The sequence below is a fragment of the Phodopus roborovskii genome, unplaced genomic scaffold (assembly GCF_943737965.1).
Source record: "Phodopus roborovskii unplaced genomic scaffold, PHOROB, whole genome shotgun sequence".
In the NCBI taxonomy this organism is placed as follows: Eukaryota; Metazoa; Chordata; class Mammalia; order Rodentia; family Cricetidae; genus Phodopus; species Phodopus roborovskii.
In genome coordinates, this window is record NW_026125538.1 from 812,265 (window position 1) to 836,583 (window position 24,319).

Sequence of the window (24,319 nt, forward strand, 5' to 3'; positions counted from 1 at the left end):
TGAGAACTTTAATTGACTATTGTTCTTAATAATTGCACTTATCAAGTCATAATCCCTGCAGTACACTGCATTTATTAAAATAAAAATTGGCAAGATATGGAGATGGCTCAGTCAGTAGAATAAAGACAAACTATTAAGAATTCACTTAAATCTGGGCAGAGTGGTACATATTTGCTTACTCGCTGTTCCACTATTGGGAAGGAAGAGGCAGAAGGGTCCCTGGGACTTTCTGTCCAACCAGTCTAACTGAAATGTTGAGGTACATGTTCAACAAGAGACACGCCCTCAACAACTAATGTGGTGAAGAGGTCAGAGATCATATCATTGCTGATTTCTGACTTCCATACACAGGCACACATGGTACATACAACTACACATGTATTACCCACATAAAGATATCCACACACATACAACACATACATATGAATAAATGAATGAACATAAAAATCAAAACAAAATTTGGCCACTGTTTTATATGTGCTCCCTCCCATTGGGGATTTTACAGTTCCATGGAAAAGCATAGCTCCACTGTGTTTACGAAACTCTTAGATTCATGGCTTAGTTCGTTCTATAAAATTTGAGCAGAAATGACAACTCTGTGGGCAGTTTGTCTCTTCAGCATGATTCCCTTCTATCTCCTTAGTCCCAGAACAAGTAGAATTAATACAAAGAAAAAAGGGTGGTAACTGTGCCAATAAGCATTAAGATAAAGCATTGCTAAGCTGACATTCAGATAAAACATCACTAAGCTGATGTTTCAACTGTAGCTGTTTTATATATTGAACACCATGCAGATCATTAAGTTCAACAGACTTTAGGTAAAGGCAAACTCAATCAAATTTACATGGATGTGAAAATTATCTAAAGTTACAAAAGCAATATTTAGAACAAATTTTGTGTATTCACTCTTTGCAATTAAAGGCTTTAGTATAAAACAGGAGTAATCAATATACCTACTACCTTTTAATACAATAAAAGCTGATAAGTGGAATAGTGTGGAGTTTAAGAAACATATGTATTTGTAAGGCAGATTTTATTTTATTTTTCTTCTATTTTCAAGATTATAATATTATTACATCATTTCTTCTTGTTGTTCCTCTCTCCAAATCCTTTAATGTGCCTTTCCTAGCTCTCTTGCAAATTCATGGCTTCTTTTCCCATTATTTGTTGTTACATGCATTTATGCATGTGTATGTGTGTGCATATGTGTATTCCATTATATGTTCCTAAATGTAAACTTTACAGTATGTATGTATGTGTGCAAGTAGCATGCATGTATGTATGTATGTATGTGCAGATTTGAACTGTTCCTGAGCCTTAGGTGTGTGACTTGTTTTGAAGTGGTATCCATAGGGACTAGCCTACACAACTCTGCATTTTGATAGGTTGCAGTATTCTGTAGTAGTCTGTTACAAATAGAAGTTTTCTTGATAAGCAGTGAGATCTATACAAATCTTTGGGTATAAGGACAAATGTGTAGATTGTTGTCATAAATTGTGCTGTTTTAATAAAGCAGAGGTTGTAGGTCCTTATGTAAGATCACAGACTTTACTAGCCCTGGATAGTTGGCTAGGTTTTTAGTACCAGTCATGATTTTTCTCAATGTTGAGAGGGTCTTAAGGTGTGTGTGCAAGAACTATAACCTTAGAATTACTATGATACACTGGTCTTTGTTGTGCTCACAGGAATCGTGGCAGGGTAGAAATGTTTGTTGCTTTCTTCATTGGAAACTTGCATGGTAACGTCTAGTACCAGGAAAGCTAGTCATCAGGCAGGAGGCATTCAGTCAGCTCCAGCTCATAGGCGTCTTGCCCCTGTTTCTGAAGTACATGGTGTCTTAGGAAATACAGACTTCTCTTTCACATCTGAGGGTAGTGGACAACAAAGGGCAATAGCAGTAATACATAATGCTTCAAGTGTCTTTTGGACAGTCCTGGGCAACAACTCAAAAGACAGCTTCTCATGTCTATGGCTGGGTTGTTTCATTAGATGGTGTTGGCTCTTGGAGGGAGCACTGTCATCCCAGATGAAAAAATTTTATTGAAACTACACTTGTATTTTTATACACAGACATACATGTATTAACAGATTTTTAGAGCCCTCATCTTTTTTCCATTTCCCCTGTCAGGATCACTTGTACCCTGGAAGTCTCCTCTCTTGTTCCCCCAACCACACATCCCATAATGGTTCCTTTTTACTACCCCAACTTCTGCAATGATCCCAGGGTATTTATTCATATCAGAATAGCTACCAATGAGAGAAATAATGTGATGTTTGGCATACCTCATTCAGTATGTTTTTATTTTTATTTATTTTTTAGTTCCATCCATTTGTCTACAGAGTTCATGATTTCATTTTTTTCATAGCTAAATAGTATTCAAAATTATATATGTAGCAAATTTTCATTGTTCATGTATTTGTTGAAAGATATTTAGATTGTTTCCCTTTCTTTACTTATGTAAATACAGAAGCACTGAACGTGGCCAAGGAAGTATCTGCAGAGTAGAATGCAGAGTCTTTGGGAATATACGAAGGGATGCTATAGTTAGGTCAAATGATAGATTTGTTTTTAGCTTTTTGAGAATTTCCCACACTGATTTCTTTTATTTATTTATTTATTTAAATTTGGAACAAGCTTGTTTTACATGTCAATCTCAGTTGCAGTACCCTCCTGTCCTCCCCTGTCCCCCCACCAACCCCCATCTCACCCCAGAAAGGGTGAAGCCTTCCATGGGGAGTCTTCAAAGTCTGTCATATCATTTGGAGCAGGGCCTAGGCCCTCCCCCATGTGTCTAAGCTGAGGGAGTATCCCTCTATGCCACACTGATTCTTTAATGGCTGTACCATGCAGTGATTTGCAATCCCACCAACAATGAATCAGTGTTCCCTTTTCTATACACCGTGTTCAGCATTTGGTTGTTTGCTGAACTTTGACATTCTGACTGGGATTAAGATGAAACTTTAATTCTGTTTTGATTTGAATACTTCTGATTGCTGGGGATGATGAACATTTTAAAAGTTATTTCTTGTCCATTCTTTTCTTACTTTGAGATCTCTCTCCAGGCACATCACAATTTTCAAATGGCTCTTCTTTTGCCCCCCCCCCTTTTTTTTTAGTTCTTTATTAATTATATAGCTGCCAAAGTTCTGTCTCATTCTCTGGGATTCCTCTTTACCCAGTTGATCGTTTCTTTATCTGTGTAGAAACATTTGAGTTTTATAAAGTCCTAATTGTCAGTTTTTGCCTTAATTCTTATGTCAGTATAGTACTATTCAAAAGGACCTTTCCCACACATATATCATGCAGGGTACTGCCTATATTTTCTTCTAGCATTTTAGTATTTGAGGTTTCAGATTCAGGTCTTTGCTTCATTTGGAGTTAGCTTTTGTGTGAGGTGGTAGATACAGGTCTAATATTATATGGCTGAGGTTACATGTACTCATGTTTGGATCTTCAATTTTCTCCCACTGGTCTACATGTCTGTTTTTGTGCCAATACCATATTGTTTTATTACTATATATTATATCTTATTAGAATGGTGATCCCTTCTTTTGTTCAGGGTCACTTTGGCTATTGGGGTGTTCTCTGATTCTACATGAATTTTAGAATAGATTTTTCTTTTTCTTTACCTTCATTATTTCTTATTGCGGTTAAATAAGGATCAGGATAAACAAATAGCCCGAATAGATGTTTATTCAGGGAGAAATAACTTACAACCTAGACAGATGAACACCAGGAAATTCAACCCGATCCTCTCCTGTCCGAGTCACGCCAGAAAGAGAGAGCGCCTTCCTGGCCCCCTCCCACCTCCTTCCTCAGGTCACCTCCGCCCATCGCTCCACCCCCAATGGGCGTGGTCAGTGCTACAGAAGAACTATCTCACTACAATTCCCCTTTTAGTCTAAAGAAAAGATTTAGGCTTAATACAAAACTATATACAAAACAGTGAATAACAAGTGTGCTCCAAGAAAAGGAAAATCGAGATCAAAATGACCTACATATCTAGTCCTAGGGTGAGGGCATAATGGAGTTTACAATAGAGTTGTCCTAAGCTGGAAAACGTAAGTCTAGTACCTAATATATCTAACTAGGAAGAGAGAATAATAGTTGTGATAGTTTAATCTTTAACCTCATCAAGACCTGAGAAGGAAATAACAATACTAGAGTATACAGGAAGTGTGGATGGACAACTTCCAAAAGGTGCAGCAAGGACAGAAACAGCAAGCCACCTGGACAGTCACCCTAGGTCTCACAGCAACGTTGGTACACCCAGTTTTGGCTAAGGCCAAGAGAACTTGACAGACCACAACAACAGCAGGGAGGTAGAATGGCTGTCTTATCCTGACTTGGCAAGGTCAAGCAGTCTTCTATATTTGTCTCCTGCAAGCACATAGGACTGCATGTTCAAATCAGTGGTCAAGGTAGGGGCAATTCTTTGCCCAACAGGCCATTAGCTGAGGTGACAATGAACTCCAGCAGGAGCAACAACAGTGTCCAACATATTTTCGGGAAAGTGCACAGTGCTGTCAGGAGCAACAGTGTCTCATGTCAATGGAGTACTAATATTAAAATATTTAAAAGCCATGTTCTGCATGTCTATGAAGTGATTGAAGATTAAGCATCTATATCTGACTAATCTCATAGGTACAGGAAACATGAGTGAAGATAATCTGTAATACTCAGGAACTTAACTAAAAAACTGATTAAAACTTCCCTGAGTAAAGCAGGAACAAATACTTAAACAATATAACTATATACATATACATACATATAAATCCTTAAAATAGAGGTAGAGTAGAAATGTCAAGACAAGAGGTAGAACTATAAAGGGCAGCATGATTAATATCCAAAATTGTATCAATATACAAATGTCTTGAATACAAGAAGAGTATACATACATAGAATATGGTAAAAAATAATGTGCATAAAACATCGTAAGTGGAAAGATTTCACATAAGATAGCAAAATATAAACTTAATTTTACATAGCTTACCACATATAAGAATACATAACAATGTAAGCTGTAAAATACTATCTCATTCTTACTCAAATTCACAAGATAATAGGCTAATCTACCTATATCCCATCTAAACCATACCTTTCCCAACCATTCCCTATTCCTGTCTAAAAGATAAACCCAAGTGTAAGCATCACCTTCCACACCCAACCCTAAATAACTAAAACCAACCCAAAGACGATGACTATTATCCCAAAATTCCAAGGGTAGGGAAAGGGGGCGTCATTATCTTAAGGTTAATTCCTGCTGAAATGGGACGATGATTGCTCCAATGGATCCTGCAGGAAGAAAAATTTTTAGCAACCAAATTTCTCAACAGAACTGGCTGTGACATATGTAGCTAGTCACTGTGTGGCAGAAAATTCTTGACTGTAGTTCTATTTGAAACTCTGGCCAGGGTGTAATAAAAAGGTGCACCATTACAGCTAGCTAGTCATGAGTTGTCTTGAGGAAAACAGTCTCAAACTGGTTTTAAGGTGATGTTTGTAGTTCAGATGCACCAGGTTGAGTCAAGTGGAAACGATGATGTGGGGCCCCATCTTCTTTCCGGAGAGTTCAAAGACTGCTGTTAGGAATCGTTATTATTCCTTGTGGAAAAGTTACATATCAATATTAAAGTAAAATTTTCAAGTTTTAAGGTATGCATTAGGGAAAGACAACAATAAGCATTAAAAGGTATGTGAGAAAATTAGGATTTCAGAGAGAAAATTGCGTGTAAGAAATGAGTCCCCAGATTTTGTTTTCTTCTGCCTTACACCAATTGGCTTCTTGATTTAAGGCAGAAACCATGAATTTAATCTTAACAACATGCTTGAATTTAGAGAAGGAAAGCCAAATCCAACTCCAAAGCCAGCATTGGTTTACATAAATTGGGACTTCAGGAATACTAGATAGTAGAGAGAAATAGATTTCTGTATAGAAATAGTTTACTACAATTAAATATTTTTTACCATATATCAGATTCTGCTTCCTTAAGTGATTGTTGCTGAAGAGCTGTCTTCTCTTCTGTAGGCACCTACATGTTCAGTGTCTTTTGGCTGTTTGATGATAGGTTTTCTCTGTTTTCCTGTAAGAACAAGAACAGAATACTTCCCCTACCTTTGAGAGGCCTCCGCACACTTCATGGGACCTAATTTGTTGGATGACTTGTCATTTTTCTTCATTAAGATGTTTTTCTTGTTTAACTCGGATCTTGATTAACTTAGATGGTATCCATAGTTTTTCCTTCTTTTTATTTAGACAGAAAAGAGGAGATGATGGGAGATGTCATTCTGTATATGTTCTCATACTGGTTAATGAATAAAGCACTGTTGGCCAATAGGAAAGGAGATAGGAGGGACTAGGAGATAAGGAGGAAAGAGGAAGGAGGGGTCAAGATGGAGAGTCTGGAGAAAGCAGTATGCCGGCCGGCTCCCCGGTAAGAGAAATACATAGATCAGCAGAAATGGGTTAATAATTAAAACAGAGCTAGCGGATAAGAAACAAGTAACCAGGCCAACATCATTGTATCAAATACAGAGTCTCTGTGTATTATTTGGGGCTGGCATGACAGTGGGACAAGACCAGGCGGCGGGCAGGAAAACCCTACTCATTACAATTTCAAGTGTTTCTTTTATTTGTGTATTGAACAGTTTAAACCATAGTATGGTCTTTTCTGAAAAGTAGAAACTACTAAGCAGATGATGTGAATTGTTACATACTAGCACTTTATGAGATAGCAAATTTTATGAGTATATCATCTCATGATTTTTTTCCTTTTTCTTTTTTTATGATATTTCTTATTTCAATTTGAAACAAGTTTGGTTTACATGTCAATCCCCATTCCATCACCCTCTCCTCCTCCACTGTTCCCTATCAACCGCCATCTCATCCCATTTCTGCTCCCCAGGGAGGATGAGACTTTCCATGGGGGATCTTCAAAGTCGGTCATATCAGAGCAGAGCCTAGGCCCTCCCCCATATGTCTAGACTGAGAAAGTATCCCTCTATGTGGATTGGGCTCCCAAAGTCCATTCGTATATTAGGGATAATACTGATCCACTACCAGAGGCCCCATAGACTGGCCAGTTTTCCTAACTAACACCCACATTCAGGGATCTGGGTCGGTCCTATGCTGCTTTTCCAGCTATCAGACTGAGGTCACCTCCTGATTTTTATGGGTAAATCTTCCTCACAGTATAATTTTTCAGTGTAGCAAAAAATGTGTTTCTTTTTTATTATTTATTTATTTTATAAACCAAGTCCATTTAAATGAAAACAAACATTTATAGACAATATTTGGGAATTTGGGTGTCCTTCTTTCCAAACTACTTCCTGCTGGTAAGGGATGCTGTCATGGGGGATTCTAAGAAAATTCAGAAATCCTGGCTGTAGTCTGTAAGGCTGCTTATTCCAGCTATTTTGAATGTAGGATCACCTGGTACTCTGTTTCAGGTGGTCTGGCTTGATCAAACCACAGTCCTTCTGGCTGAGACCCATATTCAGGGGGGCCTGAGTCAGTCCCATGCTGGCTTCCCAGCTATCAGTCTGGTGGCCCGTTAGCTCCTCCTTGTTCAGGTAAGCTCTCTCTGTGTTTCTGCCACCTGGTCTTGTCCTCTCCATCTGCATCTGGGTTCTACTTCGACTCAGTGTTTACATATGCATGTTTGCTCCTGTTTCCAACAGGCATTAGTTGAGGGCTCCATGAAGTTAGTTGTTGATCTCACTATCCGGGAAGGACATTTATGTTAGCCTTTCCACGGAAGCTCAAATTGTTAGTTGGCGGCAGTCTTGTAGTTCTCTAGACCTTTGTTTGTGTTCAATTTTATGTTCAAACCAATATTGGCTCCCTCTTTTATGTTCTCTCTCTCTCCCTCTCCCTCTCCCTCTCCCTCTCCCTCTCCCTCTCCCTCTCCCTCTCTCTCTCTCTCTCTCTCTCTCTCTCTCTCTCTCTCTCTCTCTCTCTCCTGTCTTCTATTCCTAACCAGGCTCAATCTTCCTGGTCGCACATGTTTTCCTTTTCTCCCCCTCGTTTTCTCCTTCTTCTCTCTCCATTCTCAAGAACCTGGAAGCAACCTAGATGCCCCTAAATTGAAGAATGGATAATGAAGATGTGGTACATCTACACAATGGAATACTACTCTGCAGAAAAAAAAAAAAATAAAGGTATCTTGAAATTCTCAGGCAAGTGGATGGCACTTGAAGAAACCATCCTGAATGAGGTAACCCAGTCACAAAAAGAGGATCATGGTATGAACTCACTCATATATGGATTTTAGACCTAGATCAAAGGATCACCAGCCTATAATTCATACCACCAGAAGAACTAGGATACAAGGTGTATTCTAAGAGATTCATATAAAGTCCCTCACAGAACCGGGAAGGGACAAGTCCCTCAGAGCACAGGGGAAGTGGGGGAGGCAGTGAATGGAATGAAAAAAATGTGTTTCTTAATAGGCCCAAATATATCTAACCTCTCTAAACAGTGTAAGAATAGGTGAAAAGTACATATACTGAAAACTATATCTTGTAATGAAATTTCAGTATTTTTCCTACTTAGAAATAGTCTAGGTTGTTAATGAGTATTTACTATTTTGTATAATGTTAAGGCTACAAACTATTAGAAGATTTTAAAAAGTATTTGGGACGGATATGGTAAACCATTAACTAGTGTTGAAAATCTTGTTCACAAAATTTTTACTTCAGTTCTATGTAACACAAGTGGGTACTCAGAAGACAAGCTGTTTTGATAACCCTACAAGATTAGTGGCATTTGTCAAAATATCCCAAAGTCACAAACTTGAAAAAATATTTGGGCAATTCCTAATGCTAATGGGCATTGCAAATACTTCATTGCCATTAGTGTTTATCTCTAAGTCAGTCATGGCAAGCTCCTTCATGGGATGTTACAAGTTCATTTAGTAATTCCATCTGGGGTAAGGGACTGTCACATATGCTTTGTGTGTGCAGATTAGAGAGGGAGTGGTAAGTGAACAGCTTGTAGTTGTTTCTGCTCTAAAATTCTAATGCTAAGTGAGCATGGTCATTTGATAATCGCTGCTTCACATAAAGTATTAGGATAGTTTTTTGGTTTTTGGGTTTTTTTTTTTATGTGTGTGTGTGTGTGTGTGTTTGTGTGTAGAATGAAATGGGGATTTTGATTGGTATTGTATTAGATATGTAAATAGCTTTTTACTGAGTGCCATTTTCAAATTATTAAATCTACCACCAACTCATAAGCATGGAATATCTTTTCTAGTGCCTGTATCTCCCTCCCTTTTTATATTTATACTTTTCATTACAAAGTTCTTAGTTAAATTTATTCCTAGGCTTACTAAGGTTAGGTACCTATTCCCAGATACATTATTTTCTTTGAGGCTATTGTGAATGGGAGTCTGTCCATGATATCTCTCTCTGTATGTTCACCTGTTTGTTTTTTGGTGTTTAGAAAAAACATTGATTTGTGCAAGTTGATTCTTTTTCCTGCCACATTGCTGAATTTATAGATTCTGTCTGGATTATATCTGGTAGAATATTTGAGACTCATCCTGTATACTATAGGTATAGTTTGACTTCTTTTTCTATTAGTATCCATTTAATTTCCTTCTCTTGCCTTCATTGTCCAAGCTACTGCATGGAGCACAATATTGAAAGGGAGTGGGGACAGTGGACAACCATGCTCTTTCCTGACTTAAGTGGATACTGCCTCAAGTTTTTTTCTCATTGGGATGATAATGGATATTGGCTTCTCATATAGAGTTTTTATTATGTTTAGATATACTCCTTCTACTTTTATAATACTTAGAATTTTAACATGAATACCCGTTGAATTTGGTCAAAGACTTTTTCTGCATCAGTTGAGATAATAATATACTTTTTGGATTTAAATTTATCTACATAGTTTATTACATTTACTGACTTGCATATATTTAACCAATATACTCATGGTGGATAATCCTTTTGATGTATGAACTGTATTCTTTTTGCAAGTGTTTTATTAAATAGTTTATGTTGATTGGGAAAATGAGCTGCAGTTTTCTTTTTTGTTGTGTCTTTACCTGGCTTTGATATTAGAGTGTCACTGGCTTCACAGATATTTTGGGAGCCCTCCTTTTTTTTAAGAGCTTAAGTAGTCTTTTAAGTGAGACAGAATTCTTCTATGAATCCATCTGGACTTGGACTTTTTAATCTTGAGGGCTTCTTACTATTATTTCAATCTCTTCATTTATTATGTGTCTGTTTAGGTTGGTTGACTACTTGGTTTAATTTTGTTCTTTGGATGGATCATGAAATTCACCAATTTCTTCGAGCTGTTCAACTTAATGAAATACAAGTGTTTAAAACATCTCTACAATATTCTGAATTTCCTTATTTTCTGTTATAATATTTTCTGGTTCACTTCTGATTATTATTTTAAGGTCCTCTCCGTCTTTCTTTTGGGTAGTTGGACTAAGGGTCCAGGGACCATTCGAAGTAGAAGGGAAAAAGAGACCTTAGGAAGTCGTAGGACAGATGTTTTGTGAATGTTTGGGAAGTAATGCTGGGGGTGGAAAGCAATTAAGATATAGGGGAGAGAGAGGATGGGGAAGTAGTAACAAAACTAAGGCTGTATGGAAAAAGACCTACAGAAATATATACATATAATATATATATATATATAAATATATATATATATATATATTTATATATATATATATATATTCATTCTATCCATTCTGTTCCTCTGGAGAATCCTGACAAATAAAGATTTTTGGTGCCAGGGGAGGTCCTAGAGCAAAAAAAGTATAAGGATGAATTTTTAATCTAAAATATCTGCAATAATAGGCTTTTAACTTTGCTGATACCTAAAGGTCACTAAAGGTCTCCAGATATAGAAGCCTCTCCTGGAAGCTCAGAGTACTGAAAACCCATGGTGTGACTTATTTTACAAATTTATCAAGACAAATGCATTTGATTATCCTGATTCACCAACTGTGAGAGGAAAGTTGTTTTGGTGACTTTGTATACAAAACTTTCAATGCTTTTTTAGAAAAGCAAGAAAAATAATGATGCTGGTTGTTTGCTCCTAGCATCTCTGGATGAATTGATAAAAAAGGAGCAAGCTACATGATAAAATGAACAAACTTCTAGTATCTCAGAATATAGTAGAGGACAAAAATAAACTCAGTGATAAAACTGATAAGCTCCAGATAAAGTTTTCTATGTATGCACTAGAAGAGAGTCTTTTCCCAATAAACCAAAGAGCTCAAGTAGTGGAAGACTAAACCAAAGCCCTCATTATAAGACAGGCTGATTTACAATGAAATTTCAAGCCCTAGCAATGGAGATTATCAGCAGATAAAATAAGTGAATCCAGTAACTTTGGATGGAGATGTGTGGGAGAATCCAACTGAGGGTGAAAACTCTGAACCCTCAGATTGACAACAATTTATTTTATCTGAGGAAGTGGTCTCTCCATATTCAAAGATATACTTTTAGCCTCGCTCCCCATATATTGCCTTTTCTACCTTTAAATGAGGAAATTAATCCTTCATTATCTGCTAAATGAGTTGTGACTTTCTCTGAAGGTGATATCAGGAATAACAGCAGTGATGCTCCACAAAGTCCACCAATAGTTGCCTCTAGATCAATAACCAGACCTATGGCAAAGGAGGTTCCTAAATGGGAGTGTAGTCCACACAGCTAAAGAGCGTAATGAGCTTGCTCATGCATTCAAGCAGAAGTCTATTTGTTTGAATGGTTTTTAAAGGTGTCTGATAATGTTGCAAGGAACATAAAACTGATTGGGCTGAGTTTATGGATATAGGCCCTTTAAGTGAAGATTCTGTTAAAGCTTACACAGTTAAAGGAAAAGGTATAAAAAGTAGTTGGTTTGAATGATTTGCCAAAAGTTGGCCTTCTGAAAAGGAGTTGGAGATAACCCTGATAACCCTTGGTTAAGTGTTGGCAAAGGAATTCTAAGCCTCAAGAAAATCACAATGCTAGAATGAATATGTTTGTATAAAATTTAATCCTCCATAATGGGAAGGCCAAGAAGACATGCCATTCCCTTATTCTATAAGACTCAAAATGGTGTGAGGGACACCAGCATATTTGATGAACTTTGTTTCCTTGTGTAGACCTTAGGGTCAGAAATGCTGCTATATAGTTGGATAAATAAAAGAAAATGGGTTCAATTGGACCCTAACATAGCAGGGCCAAGGTGGCAGCACTGACACCTCTAAGGCAAGGTGGGTGATTATTGTTACCAAAAACAGCAGCATAGGCAAACCAATGACCATAATGTCTTGACCTATTATGGGAAGGAGGGGCAAAGAGATTTTAAGATGAAATGATTCACATGGACTTTGGGTACTGGCTAACCACACAGTGTTTACAGATATCATATAGATGGTTTAAAAGAAAAAGGCACCCTTAGAGAATGATATTATCAGGAGGTGTGGTTTTGGTGGAGTAGATGTGACCTTGTGGGAGGAAGTGTGTCACTGTGGGGGTGGGCTTTGAGGTCTCATGTTCTCAAGTTATGCCCAATGTTATAGGCTCCTTCTGCTGCCTGGAGAACAAGATGTAGAACTCTCAGCTCCTTCTCCACCTCCATATCTGCCTGCATGCAGCCACATCCCTCCATGATGTAATGGACTAAACCTCTAAAGCTGTTAGCTAGCCCTAATTAAATGTTTTCCTTTGTAAGAATTGTCATGGTTATGCCATCTTTCATAGCAATAGGAACCCTAAGACAGAAATCTACTGTGTTTCTAGAAATTTTCTGGTATCAGCATCAATTTAGAACCAATATCTAATAGATCCCAGGAATTCCTTGTAAAAGGACTTAGTTCCTTAGCTATTTTATCAAAGTCCTTCCTCAGAGGGACCTGATCTTTCCTCCATTCAAGTGGTTCTATGGCTAAACACTGTGCTTGATTTGTATAAGCAGAAAAATTCTCAAAGAAATGAAAAACAGGCTATACTTCCCTGTGGCAAAGGGTAATCTCATTCATAACCCATTTTCCTGACGAGCCAGTTTTAGCTCTTTTACAAAGTTACAGTACACTGAGTGAAGGGAAACAATTAGAATTCCTGGGTTCTATTGGATACTGATTCTGAATGGATGCTGATACCAGTAAACTCCAAGAAACACTGTAGCCTTCCAGTTAAAGTAGGAGCTTATGAAGGTCAGGTGATTAATGGAGTTATTATTGATGTCTGACTCACAGTAGATCCAGTGGGCCCCCAAAATCATCTGTGGCTATTTCCCCAGTACTTGACTGCTTAATTTGGGATAGATGTATTTAGAAACTAACATAATTCCTACACTGGTTTCCTGGCATGTAGAGTGAGGGATATTATGGTTGGAAAGGATAAATAGAAGCCTTGGTTGTCTCTACCAGGGAAAATAGTGAATCAACCCAGTATCACATCCTTGGAGAACCTGCAAAAATTAGTGCCACCATTAAAGACTTGAAAGATACAGAGGTTGTGGTCCCCACGACATCTACCCTTAACTCTACTATCTGGCCAGTGGAAAAGACAAAGGGGTTATAGAGAATGACAGTTGACTATCAAATTCTCAATGAAGTATTGACTTGAATTACAAATGCTGTATCAGACATGGAATCCCTAGTTGAGCAGATTAACATATCTCCTGGTACATGGTATGTAGTTATTGATCTAGTAAATACATTTTGATCAGTAGCTGCCTGTCAGGATCCCCAGAAACATTTTGCTTTCAGTTGGCAAGGTCAACAGTATACATTAACAGTTTTACTTAAGGGGTATACTAACTTTCTATCCCTGTCAAAGCTCATTTCAAAGTAATCCTGATCAACTATGTTGTCCACAAAATACCACTCTGGTCCACTACATTATGCTCATTGAACAAAGTGAGCAGGAGGTAGCATCTACTTTGGACCTGCTGGTAACACATTATGTGCATCATAGGTTGAGAAATACAGTGAACCAAAATTCAAGAGCCTACTATCTCAATGAATTTTTTAGGATTCTAGCAATGTGAGTTATGGAGAGATAGTCCTTCTTGGTTGAAGGATAAGTAATTACACCTGCCACTCCCACCACCCAGAAAGAAGCATAACATTAAGGGGGCTCATCTGGATTCTGGAAACTGCACATTGCTCAGTTAGGTTTATTGCTCTAGTCCATATTTCAAATGACCTGGAATGCTGCTGATGTTCACCGTGCTCTACTGTTTGGACCATATGATCGAATTGGCCCAATGGCACTTGTGGCATTAGCAGCAGTAGGGATACTGTTTGGAGCCTTGGCAGTCTACTAAAGTGATTCACAGAGGGGTATCTGGGATTTTGGACTAAGGCTCAATCAACATCTACAGAATTATACTCTCCATTTGGAAGTTCTTTCTTGACAGGCTATTGGGCCTTAGTGGAAACTGACCACTTGAAAAGGGGCCACCAAATTACCAAGAGACATGAGCTGTTTATTTTCAGTAACTGATCCACCAACCCACAAAATAGGTTGTTCACAATAGTATATGCATTATCAAGCCTGAACAAACCCTAAAGGCATGAGAAAGTTACTTGAGGAAATTTCCCAAATTAATATGGTTCCTACTGCCACTAAAAAAACACCATACACCTTAATTGCAGAATGCTGAGGGAAAAGTCCTGGAAAAAATCCTGAGCTGGCTTTCCCTCTAGTACCCAACCTTGTTCAGGCAGCTGTTGGGAAAATCCAGTAATGGTCTTGTATATGGGCTACAATGCAAAAATGTAAAAAGCTAGTTCCTACTAGGGGGAATTCATGTACTATACTATGGACTCATAACTGGGGAGGACATGGACACCAGGGTTCAATTTACTACTTTTGTTTCACTAAAGGAACATATCAATTAGACTTCTTGTTAAATATTTATATTTATACCTATAGATGAGAGCTGCTCTCAGTTTTAATCAAAGGACATTTTCTTTTTATTGAGAGGAATTTAGTGAACAGTGACAAAACTAAAATGAAAACCAAACATTATAAAGAGGGTCATGGAATGCTGGCTTATGGACATGGCATAACCATACGAACCATGAACTTACATATCTTCAGTTCTCTGCACAGGGTCTGAATAAGACTGAGCCAATAAGAAAAAGTCAGTCACAGACTAGGGGGAGGCTATAGGACATCACCTTGGGAAGGAAGTTAATGGCAATGGAGAGCTGTTGAATAATAATAGGCAGTTGTCATCAGTTATGTAGCCACTGATGAGTCACTAATACTGAAGTGGATAGTTTCACATCAGTGTTCATTGAGTGGCCCTGGTTAAACCCATTTTGTCATAAAGCAAAAAAAAAATATTAAAATAACTTCCCCAGAAGAAAAAGTTATAGAAGTGGGAAACTTGGTCAGAATCAGGGTTAGTTAATTAAGGTGTGAGAGGTAAAGTGAGGGTGAAGAGATGAATATGAGAAGTATATGTTATATACATGTCTGAACTTGTCATAGAATAAATTAATGGTAAAATAAAAATAAAATAGGTAAAATGTCAGTGATGATTAAATCATAATTATTGATAAAACTTTGCATTTATGATAGACAAAACTATATATTAGAAATTCACAAATGGTAAATATGTCCTTTTTTCATCTAAGTTAACACACACTAGAATTCTGTTTCTATATTTCAGGAATCTGTGATCTATAGATTCAGAACTCAATTTGTATAAATACTTCTTAGCATAGATACTGTTTAATAGATTTATAGGAACACAAAAGTTGTACATATTTATGGGGACCCATGCAATTGACACAATCCATGCATTCTCTAATGTTTAAATGAAAGTAAATAGTTCTATCTCCTCAAATGTTCATTATCTCTTCATGATATAAATTTCACAAACTTCTTTTTTCAAATATATTATAATACATTATTAGTGTTTATAGTCACCCAACTTTGCAATGCATACTAAAATTTCTTTTTTTTATTTTATTTATTTATTTCTTTTTTCTTTAGAATAGAATATACAAGTGCCACATTTACGTCATTTCCACCCCCACCCTCTCCCTACAACTTATCTCCTCTTCTTTAATTTATTACTGATTTACACATACACACACACACACACATGCATGTGCGCACACAAACATTTAGTTTGTTTATATGTGTATGTATTTAAGGATGAGCACTTTGGACTGTGTATGTATAAGTGGGCTAATCTTCCAAAAAGACTGATTCCTCCTCTCTCATCAGTCATTTTAACTCTTTATCCAGGGATGGGGTCTTGTGAAATTTCCTCTAAACATTTTGGTATGCCAACTGGTTTTGTAATTATTCAGATATTGCTTAGGCAACAATGTTGTTTAAATTTTATGGGCACAGCTGCTAGAAAACAGTATCTTGGTTCTCTGGCTCTTACAATCTTTACATGTCCACTTCTGACATGTTCTCTGATCTTTAGGTTGTGCAGTAGATGTATAGGATGAGTTGCAGGCTCTTCAAGACACTTGTTCTCTGTATTTGACTGGTCGTAGATTTCAGTGATAGCCTCTCTGCTCTAAAATGATGTTTCTTTAATGAGGGGTAGGAGGTATGATTATCTGTGGGTATAAATATGAGTATTTAAAATACAGATAGAAATTAGGAAAGTAGTAGTAGTGGGTTATTCTCAGGGTCCATGACTTCATCAAACATATTAGGCTGGATTGCTGGTGCAGGGACAGACTTCCTCCTATTGAGTACCTCTTAAGTTCAATTAGATGGCTGTTAGCTACCTCTGAGATAAAGGTGCCATAATTATACTACTAGAGATATCTTGGAAGGCTGGTCATTCTTGTGGTTCATAGACTTTATAACAAGGCAGAACTGTTGATACTATTGATTCTTTCTTTCTTTGGTATAGCACTTTTGAATTCTATGTGAACTAGAAAGCTTCCTGATCAATTATAGATGGCTTCTTCCAAAATATGTGGTGGCTTCAGCAATAGGGTTTCACCAATAAATTTTACAGGAGAACTTATGACTTCTGTTTAATTATATATCCGTTGATCACTTTTACCTTCATCTCCCTTATTTCTACTCAGTCATTGAATAATCATCATGAAAATGATGGGAAGGTTGTTTATCGAATTGATAAAATAGTATTGACTAAGCTATACTCTATGTACTTTCAATAATAATGTACTCTATGGGAAAAAAAAAGAGAGAAGACAAAAATTGTGTGCTTGCCTCCTCTTGAAATTTGTCTTTAGCTTAGTATTTTAAGCCTGGTCAACAAAGATAAGAGAATAGAGAAAGTCATTATACATTGTAGCATGTTTTTTTCTCATCTGTGGATTCTAGATAATATATGTGTGTGTGTGTTTGTGTGTGTGTGTATGCATTATATATATATATATATATAAATATATATATATATATATATATGAAAAGAGAAGAAAGACTAAAATGAAGAATGAAACTAGATAAACAGAAAGCAAAATAAAGGACAGAAAGGGGGGTTGATAGGCAAATGGGTCATAATATACTTAAATTTTATTTAAGAAACTTAGTACTAAACAATAGTGGAGAAGGTATCTCGAATGCCCTTCTCCTTTAGTGAGATTGATGACTACCTTATATGCCATCCTAGAGCCTTCATCCAATAGCTGATAGAAGCAGAAGCAGAGATCCACAGCTAAGCACTGAGCTGAACCCCTGGAATCCAGTTGCAGAGAGGGAGGAGTGATGAGCAAGGAGATCAAGACCATGCTAGGAAAACCCACAGAAACAGCTGACCTGAACAAGGGGGAGCTCATGGACCCCTGACTGATAGCTGGGAAACCAGCATAGGACTGAACCAGGACCCCTGAACATGGGTGTCAGTTAGGAGGCCTGGGAAGTCTACAGGGCCTCTGGTAGTGGAACAGTATTTATCCCAAGTGTACGAATGGACTTTGGGAGCCCATTCCTCATAGAGGGATATTCTTTCAGCCTAGACACATGGAGGAGGGCCTAGGCCCTTCCCCAAATGATGTGACAGACTAATGATCCCCCATGGAAGGCCTCACCCTCCCAAGGGCACAGAAGAGGGTTGGGATAGGGGTTGGTGGCAGGCATGGGAGGAAGAGAGGGAGAGGGAACTGGGATTGATATGTAAACTAAGATTGTTTCTCATTTAAATTAAATAAATAAATAAAAATAGAAAAAAAGAAACTACTAAATACAAGAAATATATATAAACAAAAATTGAAAAGAAATTAAGAGGTCTTTTAGCAATTGTAAAGGGTGATGATGAGCATAAAATATGGATTCAAAAATGTGAATATATTTGTTAAATATCTGTACTAGTGAATCTACTTTTCTCTCCAATACATATCGTCTTTCAATTCTGATTCACCTTCATTCTTCAACAACAAATACTATAAAATGAGGCAAATAGAAAGTCAAGAATAATAAATGACGAGAACTGACCTCAGACATTTGAAAAATGGCATATTGAGAAATGGTCACCCTGACATATTGTATGAATGCAGGACTCTTAACTAGGCTCAAGCTGTACAGTAAGTAGTGAGGTAAAGTTCAGGACTGAATTGGATAACCAGGAATAAGTTACCTATATACTTATTCTCTAACTTCAGAGACTTACTTTCCAGATAAACTATCTACTTTAAACATTTTCCTTAAAAGCCCTTTTTGCCACATCCAAAAACTATTTTTTCATATTTTAGGAAATTCAAATCTCCATGACTATACTTAAATTTGTTTTTAATGGGCTTGATATAAAGTATAGATACATTAGTTGTTCCCAGTTAACATTTTAAATAAGTCATATCATATAAAAATCTAAAATATTTCCACTAATATCTCAGAATGTGTGAACAAAGACAAAATACACAAATCACACTTGAAACTTCTTATGTTTACTGGTAGTTGAAAACATTGTCAAAATTCTGACCAGTCAGACACAGTATACTTATTTTACCTTTCCCATACAGTTATAGAATACTTTTAAATTTAAGATAAAGTTGCAAAATATAATACTTATTTAGGAAAACATAGATATACAAAGGTAACAATAACTCTATAAATGAGTCTACTCTAAAGTAACTGGCACATATCTAATATTAGAGAAATTAACATATTTTTCTAATATAAAACTAGGTCAGGCAAGTTCAAGTGAGAACATCATTTCTATTTCAGTTTTTGTACTTTCGTACTTTTGTAACCAAATAGCAAAAGTGCCAATATTAATTACCAATACTAATATTTAGTATTATCACTGCTAGATATTTTATGCATTTTTGTTTAATTTCAGCATCAGTAGTGGTTATACATAATTACTGCAAATCTATAGGTGAAGAAACTGAGGTAAAGAAACTTTAAAGAAATTTTCTCAAAGTTTCAGAAGTAGAACAAAGTTCTGATATTGCAATTTAGACTTACAGTAGATTGATATTATCTAGTTACTGAATAGATATCTCTGTGTGTGTGATAAAGAAACAAATTGTGTACTTGAATGGGTCTCTAGCACCCAACAAGGACTTGAAACACAAGAGATGCTCATAATGATTACTGAGCTAAACATTGCTACTTTAGAGCTAGAGTTCATATTTTAAAAAAAAATAGATAATTTTTGCATAAGAATGGATGTGAAGCAAAAGCATCTCTCCATACTAAACTTCTTCCTGTATGTTTTGTTTACATGATGCAGTAAGAATGGCAAGAATAAGTTTATAACTTATTTAAAAATAAACTAGCTCTCAAATTAAAGTACAGTTAGTTATACACCTGGTTTCAACACTACATTTCTTTATAAACTTCTTTGAAATTGTTATCATGTGAGCATGGTGCCTCTTTGAGAGGCAAGAGCTTATGCTTTTGCATGAATCTAATGCTCAAGTCTTTAGTTAGAATTTGTTCTCGTATTTCTTTTAATATCCATGAAGTCAGGAGAAACAATCTCATAGTATGTCAAATTATTAAGCACTCTAACCTACCTTGATTACACATTCCAGATTACAAATGGAAACCAAAATGTTTTTATCATCTGTTTTACCAAACCATAGTCTTTAACTAAAACAACCACAAAATTAGAGCATTAAGTGTAACTTTGCTAGTGCTTTTCCCAGAAAGAAGCTACTGTTCAGAAGCACATTTATTAAAATTGATACATAATTAAGACAGTTCAAGGAAAATGGAAATGACATGCTACTTTTTATTTTATAAAATATTACTATAAAAATCTGATCTACTTTTCATAATTCTCATAATAGAAGTAAAAAGAGATGGCAGAGATAAAATGAATCTTCTAAGATCTAGTTCAGGAATCGTTGTTGGTCTTCATCAATGTTCTTTGATTCTTATTGTGATTAATAAAAATCACTAAAAAAAAAAAAGGAAAAAGGAAAAATTCTCTTTGGCTTTTATTCTTCAGCAATTTAGAAAATGGATTATCAATCTGACTTCCTAAGGTTGTGTTAGACTAAAAAATTCTAATTAATATTATTAGTAATAAAACTGATTAGGTAGATATGAACTATAAAATTTTAAAATTAATTTCATCTTTTCTTCCCACTAACCATGTGATATTGAAAACTAGATGCAAACTCACCAAAATGTAATAATAGTTTGAGCTATTTTATTTTAAAATGTTTAATTATATCATAAATTCAACAGTAAGTAGTATTCTCACACAGTAAAGTTTAATAGCAAATGAGCCAGTTATAACTATTATTTATAGCTAAGTTCTAAAAGCCAGTCTATTTAAGCAGTCTACTTTCCATGATTTAGTTATCACAGACTCTCAATTGATTAGATATTTGCTTAATCTGCACACTAAGCATCTATACTGTTAAAGTTTTAATCTGTTATATTCAAAGTTGTCTTAGTATTCAAACAATTTGACTCAATGACTAAAATTGTTCGATGTTATTTAAAAGAATGATTCAACAATATAAAATTTCCCAATAAAATTTGCATTATGAATAAAGCTTTCTATGTTCCAAATCCCAAATTAAAGTGGAAACCATAAAATAACACAAGACAGTCAAAGAGCAGTGCTCTGGATTAAAGAACAAGATAATATTTCATATTAGGCTTTTTACAGAGTGTTAACCTTGTTATGTATATGTATAGACTTTATGGATACATGAAAATGAACATATGTTAAAAGTTCTGGCAACATAACTTTTATATGAAAACATTATAGACTTCAACACAACAAATGGATCCATGATCACGAAAATCTCATTTTAGAGCAAACAGTTCCATATCTTTTAACCCCAACTTCTTGGTATCAAGAGTTTAGTCCAAATGATCTTCTAACTTAATCATCTGCCAGTCTGTTGGAAAATCTGACCTCACCTCAGGATCTCTCCAGCACGTTTACTGTATAATGTGGAACTGTTTTCCCAAAAGTGAAATATTGGATACTTATCTTTTTCTTCACCGCTGTCCTCACTTCCTGGTTTCTCAAAGTATAGATAAGTGGATTCAGGAAAGGGGTGAAGATGGTGTAGAAAACAGAGAGAATTTTGTCCACCAAAAAGTTTGTGAAAGGCCACACATAAATGAAAATGCAAGGTACAAAGAACATTAGCACAACTATGAAATGTGAAGTGCAAGTAGAAAGAGCCTTAGATGATCCAATTGATGAGTGGTCTCTGATAGTTACAAGCACCACAATATAAGATATGAGCAAAAGCAGAAAACTTATAATAGCAATAACACCACTGGATGAGACCATAAAGATACCAAGAACATATGTATCTATACAAGCAAGTTGGATTACCAAAGGAAGATCACAGTAGAAACTGTCTACTACATTGGGCCCACAGAAGGGTAAAAATAGGATAAACACTAATTGGCTCATTGTATGTAGGAAGCCTACCATCCAAGAAGTTACCACAAGCCCAACACATACTTTCTGGCTCATGATTGTTGTATAGTAGAGAGGTTTACATATGGCAATATACCTGTCAAAAGACATAGATATCAACAGTACAATTTCAGTCCCAGTGAAAAGATGCAAAAGAAAGATTTGAGAAATGCACCCCTCAAAAGAGATGGTTTTGTGGTGAGCAAAAAAGTCCATGATCATCTTTGGTGTGGCAAAGGAGGAAAGGCATATGTCAATCAGAGAAAGGTTGCTGAGCAGAAAGAACATGGGGGCATGGAGATGTGAAGTGGAGAGGACAGTAAATAGAATTAGGCAATTCCCAAGCATTGTCATTAAATAGAATATGGAAAATGTCACAAAGAAGAATATCTGAAGCTCAGGAGAATCAGTGAGTCCAAGTAACACGAATTCCGATACTCTGGAAGAGTTAAGCCTCTCCATCTATCTGTAGTCACTGCTCTGTAGTCATAAAAGACACAAAATTACAGTGCTGGAAACATAATATTTCTACATATGAAGAACTTATGACATTACTTAATAATTATACTTAATAATTATCTAGCTCACTGGTTACCTACTGTCCATCTAAAAATGCTCTGGAGTGCAAGATATTTTTCTTTGGGGACCACTTAAACAACTGATGCTGGATAACACCTGGGAAGCACAGCTTCTTAGACCCATCCAGCAGGCAAACACAGCACATGTCAGGCTGAGCATCATAGCCTTGACAATGCACTTGTCTGACTGTACCTGTGCTTCAGGATGCACATTTATAGAAAGGTGTATTAAGTTTGTGGAATGTGCTCAACAATATATACAAAAAAAATAAGACCTGAGCTCTCAAATGTTTTTCTCATGCAGAAGAAGTGGAATTATTTTGAATCAACTATTCTGACAGTGTGCTTAATTAAAAATATAAAGAATATGATGATTTAAAAAAATTCACTCAATACCCCATTAGAGTAACAAATTATTTTCTTTTATATTTTTAAGCTCGTGAAATTATTAGTGACCAAAAATATACTTGTAAACACCTGAGGGGTGATATCAACTTATAGCATATTATAACTTATTCTTCTTTCACTCTGTGGAACACAAAGTTAGTATATTAAAGTGTGATAAGATGTTTGGAAGCATATTTTTAGGACTCTGAATCATTTTTAGACTAATTTTTCCATTTAGAGTTCTCCTACATTCTGAAAACGTTATCATATACTTATGTCTACTAAATTATCAAAATCATGATGCAAATGAAATAAAAATTGGTCTGGGTTGATGAAAGCTGATGTGAGAGATGAGAATTACTCCAGTGACCTAACGCATTGTAAACATTTTGCTAAAGTAAGTGTAACTAACTTGTTTGTAAAGTGCATGCTTATTAGAAAAACCTATCAAGCATAAATCAATCAAGTAAATAATTACCTAATGTTACTTCAGCTCATTTAGATATAAAAGATGTCTGGATGGCCAATACAACTTCTTTCCTCACTTTTAGTTAAACCACGTTTTTTACAACTGAATTATTGAATCCTTTGCTACTTTAATTCATTTGAGAATTGTCACTATATTTATCCATATTTAAGTAATAGTTTAACTACTAATATATATGATAATATAGCTTGTATATTATCCATCTTTGAAAATGTAATTTTTACTTCTTATTTTATATACAAGCTTTTTAAGTACACTAAAAGTGATTAAAATTTAAATATGTGAGTGAAATGAGGTGGCCGTGTGCCAAGAAATATAGTGTCTTGTAATAGTAGCATTTAAGTTATTCTTGATAATAATGTAGGTAACAAATAATAAGGTCTTTGTCATAAATTCAGAAGATGCTCAAATGGAATTAGAATCAATAAACTGATTTTCTCCACTATTTCTCTCTCATTAATTTACTTCTAATGATACTCAAAATGTGCTTGAAACAGTAATGAAAAACATACTACAAAAGCCTCACATGCAAATTTAAGACTAGAATTGAAATTATTTTTAACTGAATATTGACACAGAAAAAGACAGAGACAGAAAGACAAAGAGACAGATAGAGGGTGAGGGAAAGAGTGAGGGAGAGAGAGAGGGAGATGGAGAGGAAAAGGGAGAAGGAAAAAGGGAGGGAGGGAGGGAGAGACTTAACCATTCTATCAATATCAATGTATTAACTCAATGAACAGTGTTGAAGGTGGTCTCCTTCATCTGAAGTAATAGGGCAGCCTTGTGGCTTCAGTTAAAGTGGTGTTATGGTTTCTAGCTAAAGAATAAATCTCAGTAAAACTTAAAGTACCTATTCCAAAATAACTTGGCTTCCCTTTTGACCATTTAACAAAACATTCCCTGCCTCTTCTGCCTTCAGAGAAGTAATATATCAATTGTTAGTTGTGGTATATGCCATAGTTCATTCAGAAGCAGGGAGATGATAAAAGGGACTAAAACCTCAAGTTCACATGTTAAATTTTGTACAAAAGAGAAGAATTGTATTCTCCAAATTGCAA

The 24,319-nt window shown here is 35.9% G+C and overlaps 1 protein-coding gene across 1 annotated transcript; it reads right to left on the reverse strand.

Moving 5' to 3' along the window:
- Positions 1-21,296: 21,296 nt before the first annotated feature.
- LOC127216231 (olfactory receptor 4K2) lies at positions 21,297-22,271 on the reverse strand. Its single transcript, XM_051176856.1, has one exon. The coding sequence runs from the start codon at positions 22,269-22,271 to the stop codon at positions 21,297-21,299; it is 975 nt and encodes a 324-aa protein (XP_051032813.1).
- Positions 22,272-24,319: the final 2,048 nt, after the last annotated feature.

Bases quoted from the DNA above. Each gene is read 5' to 3' on its own strand.
- LOC127216231 (XM_051176856.1), bottom strand. From the start codon at position 22,271: ATGGAGAGGCTTAACTCTTCCAGAGTATCGGAATTCGTGTTACTTGGA.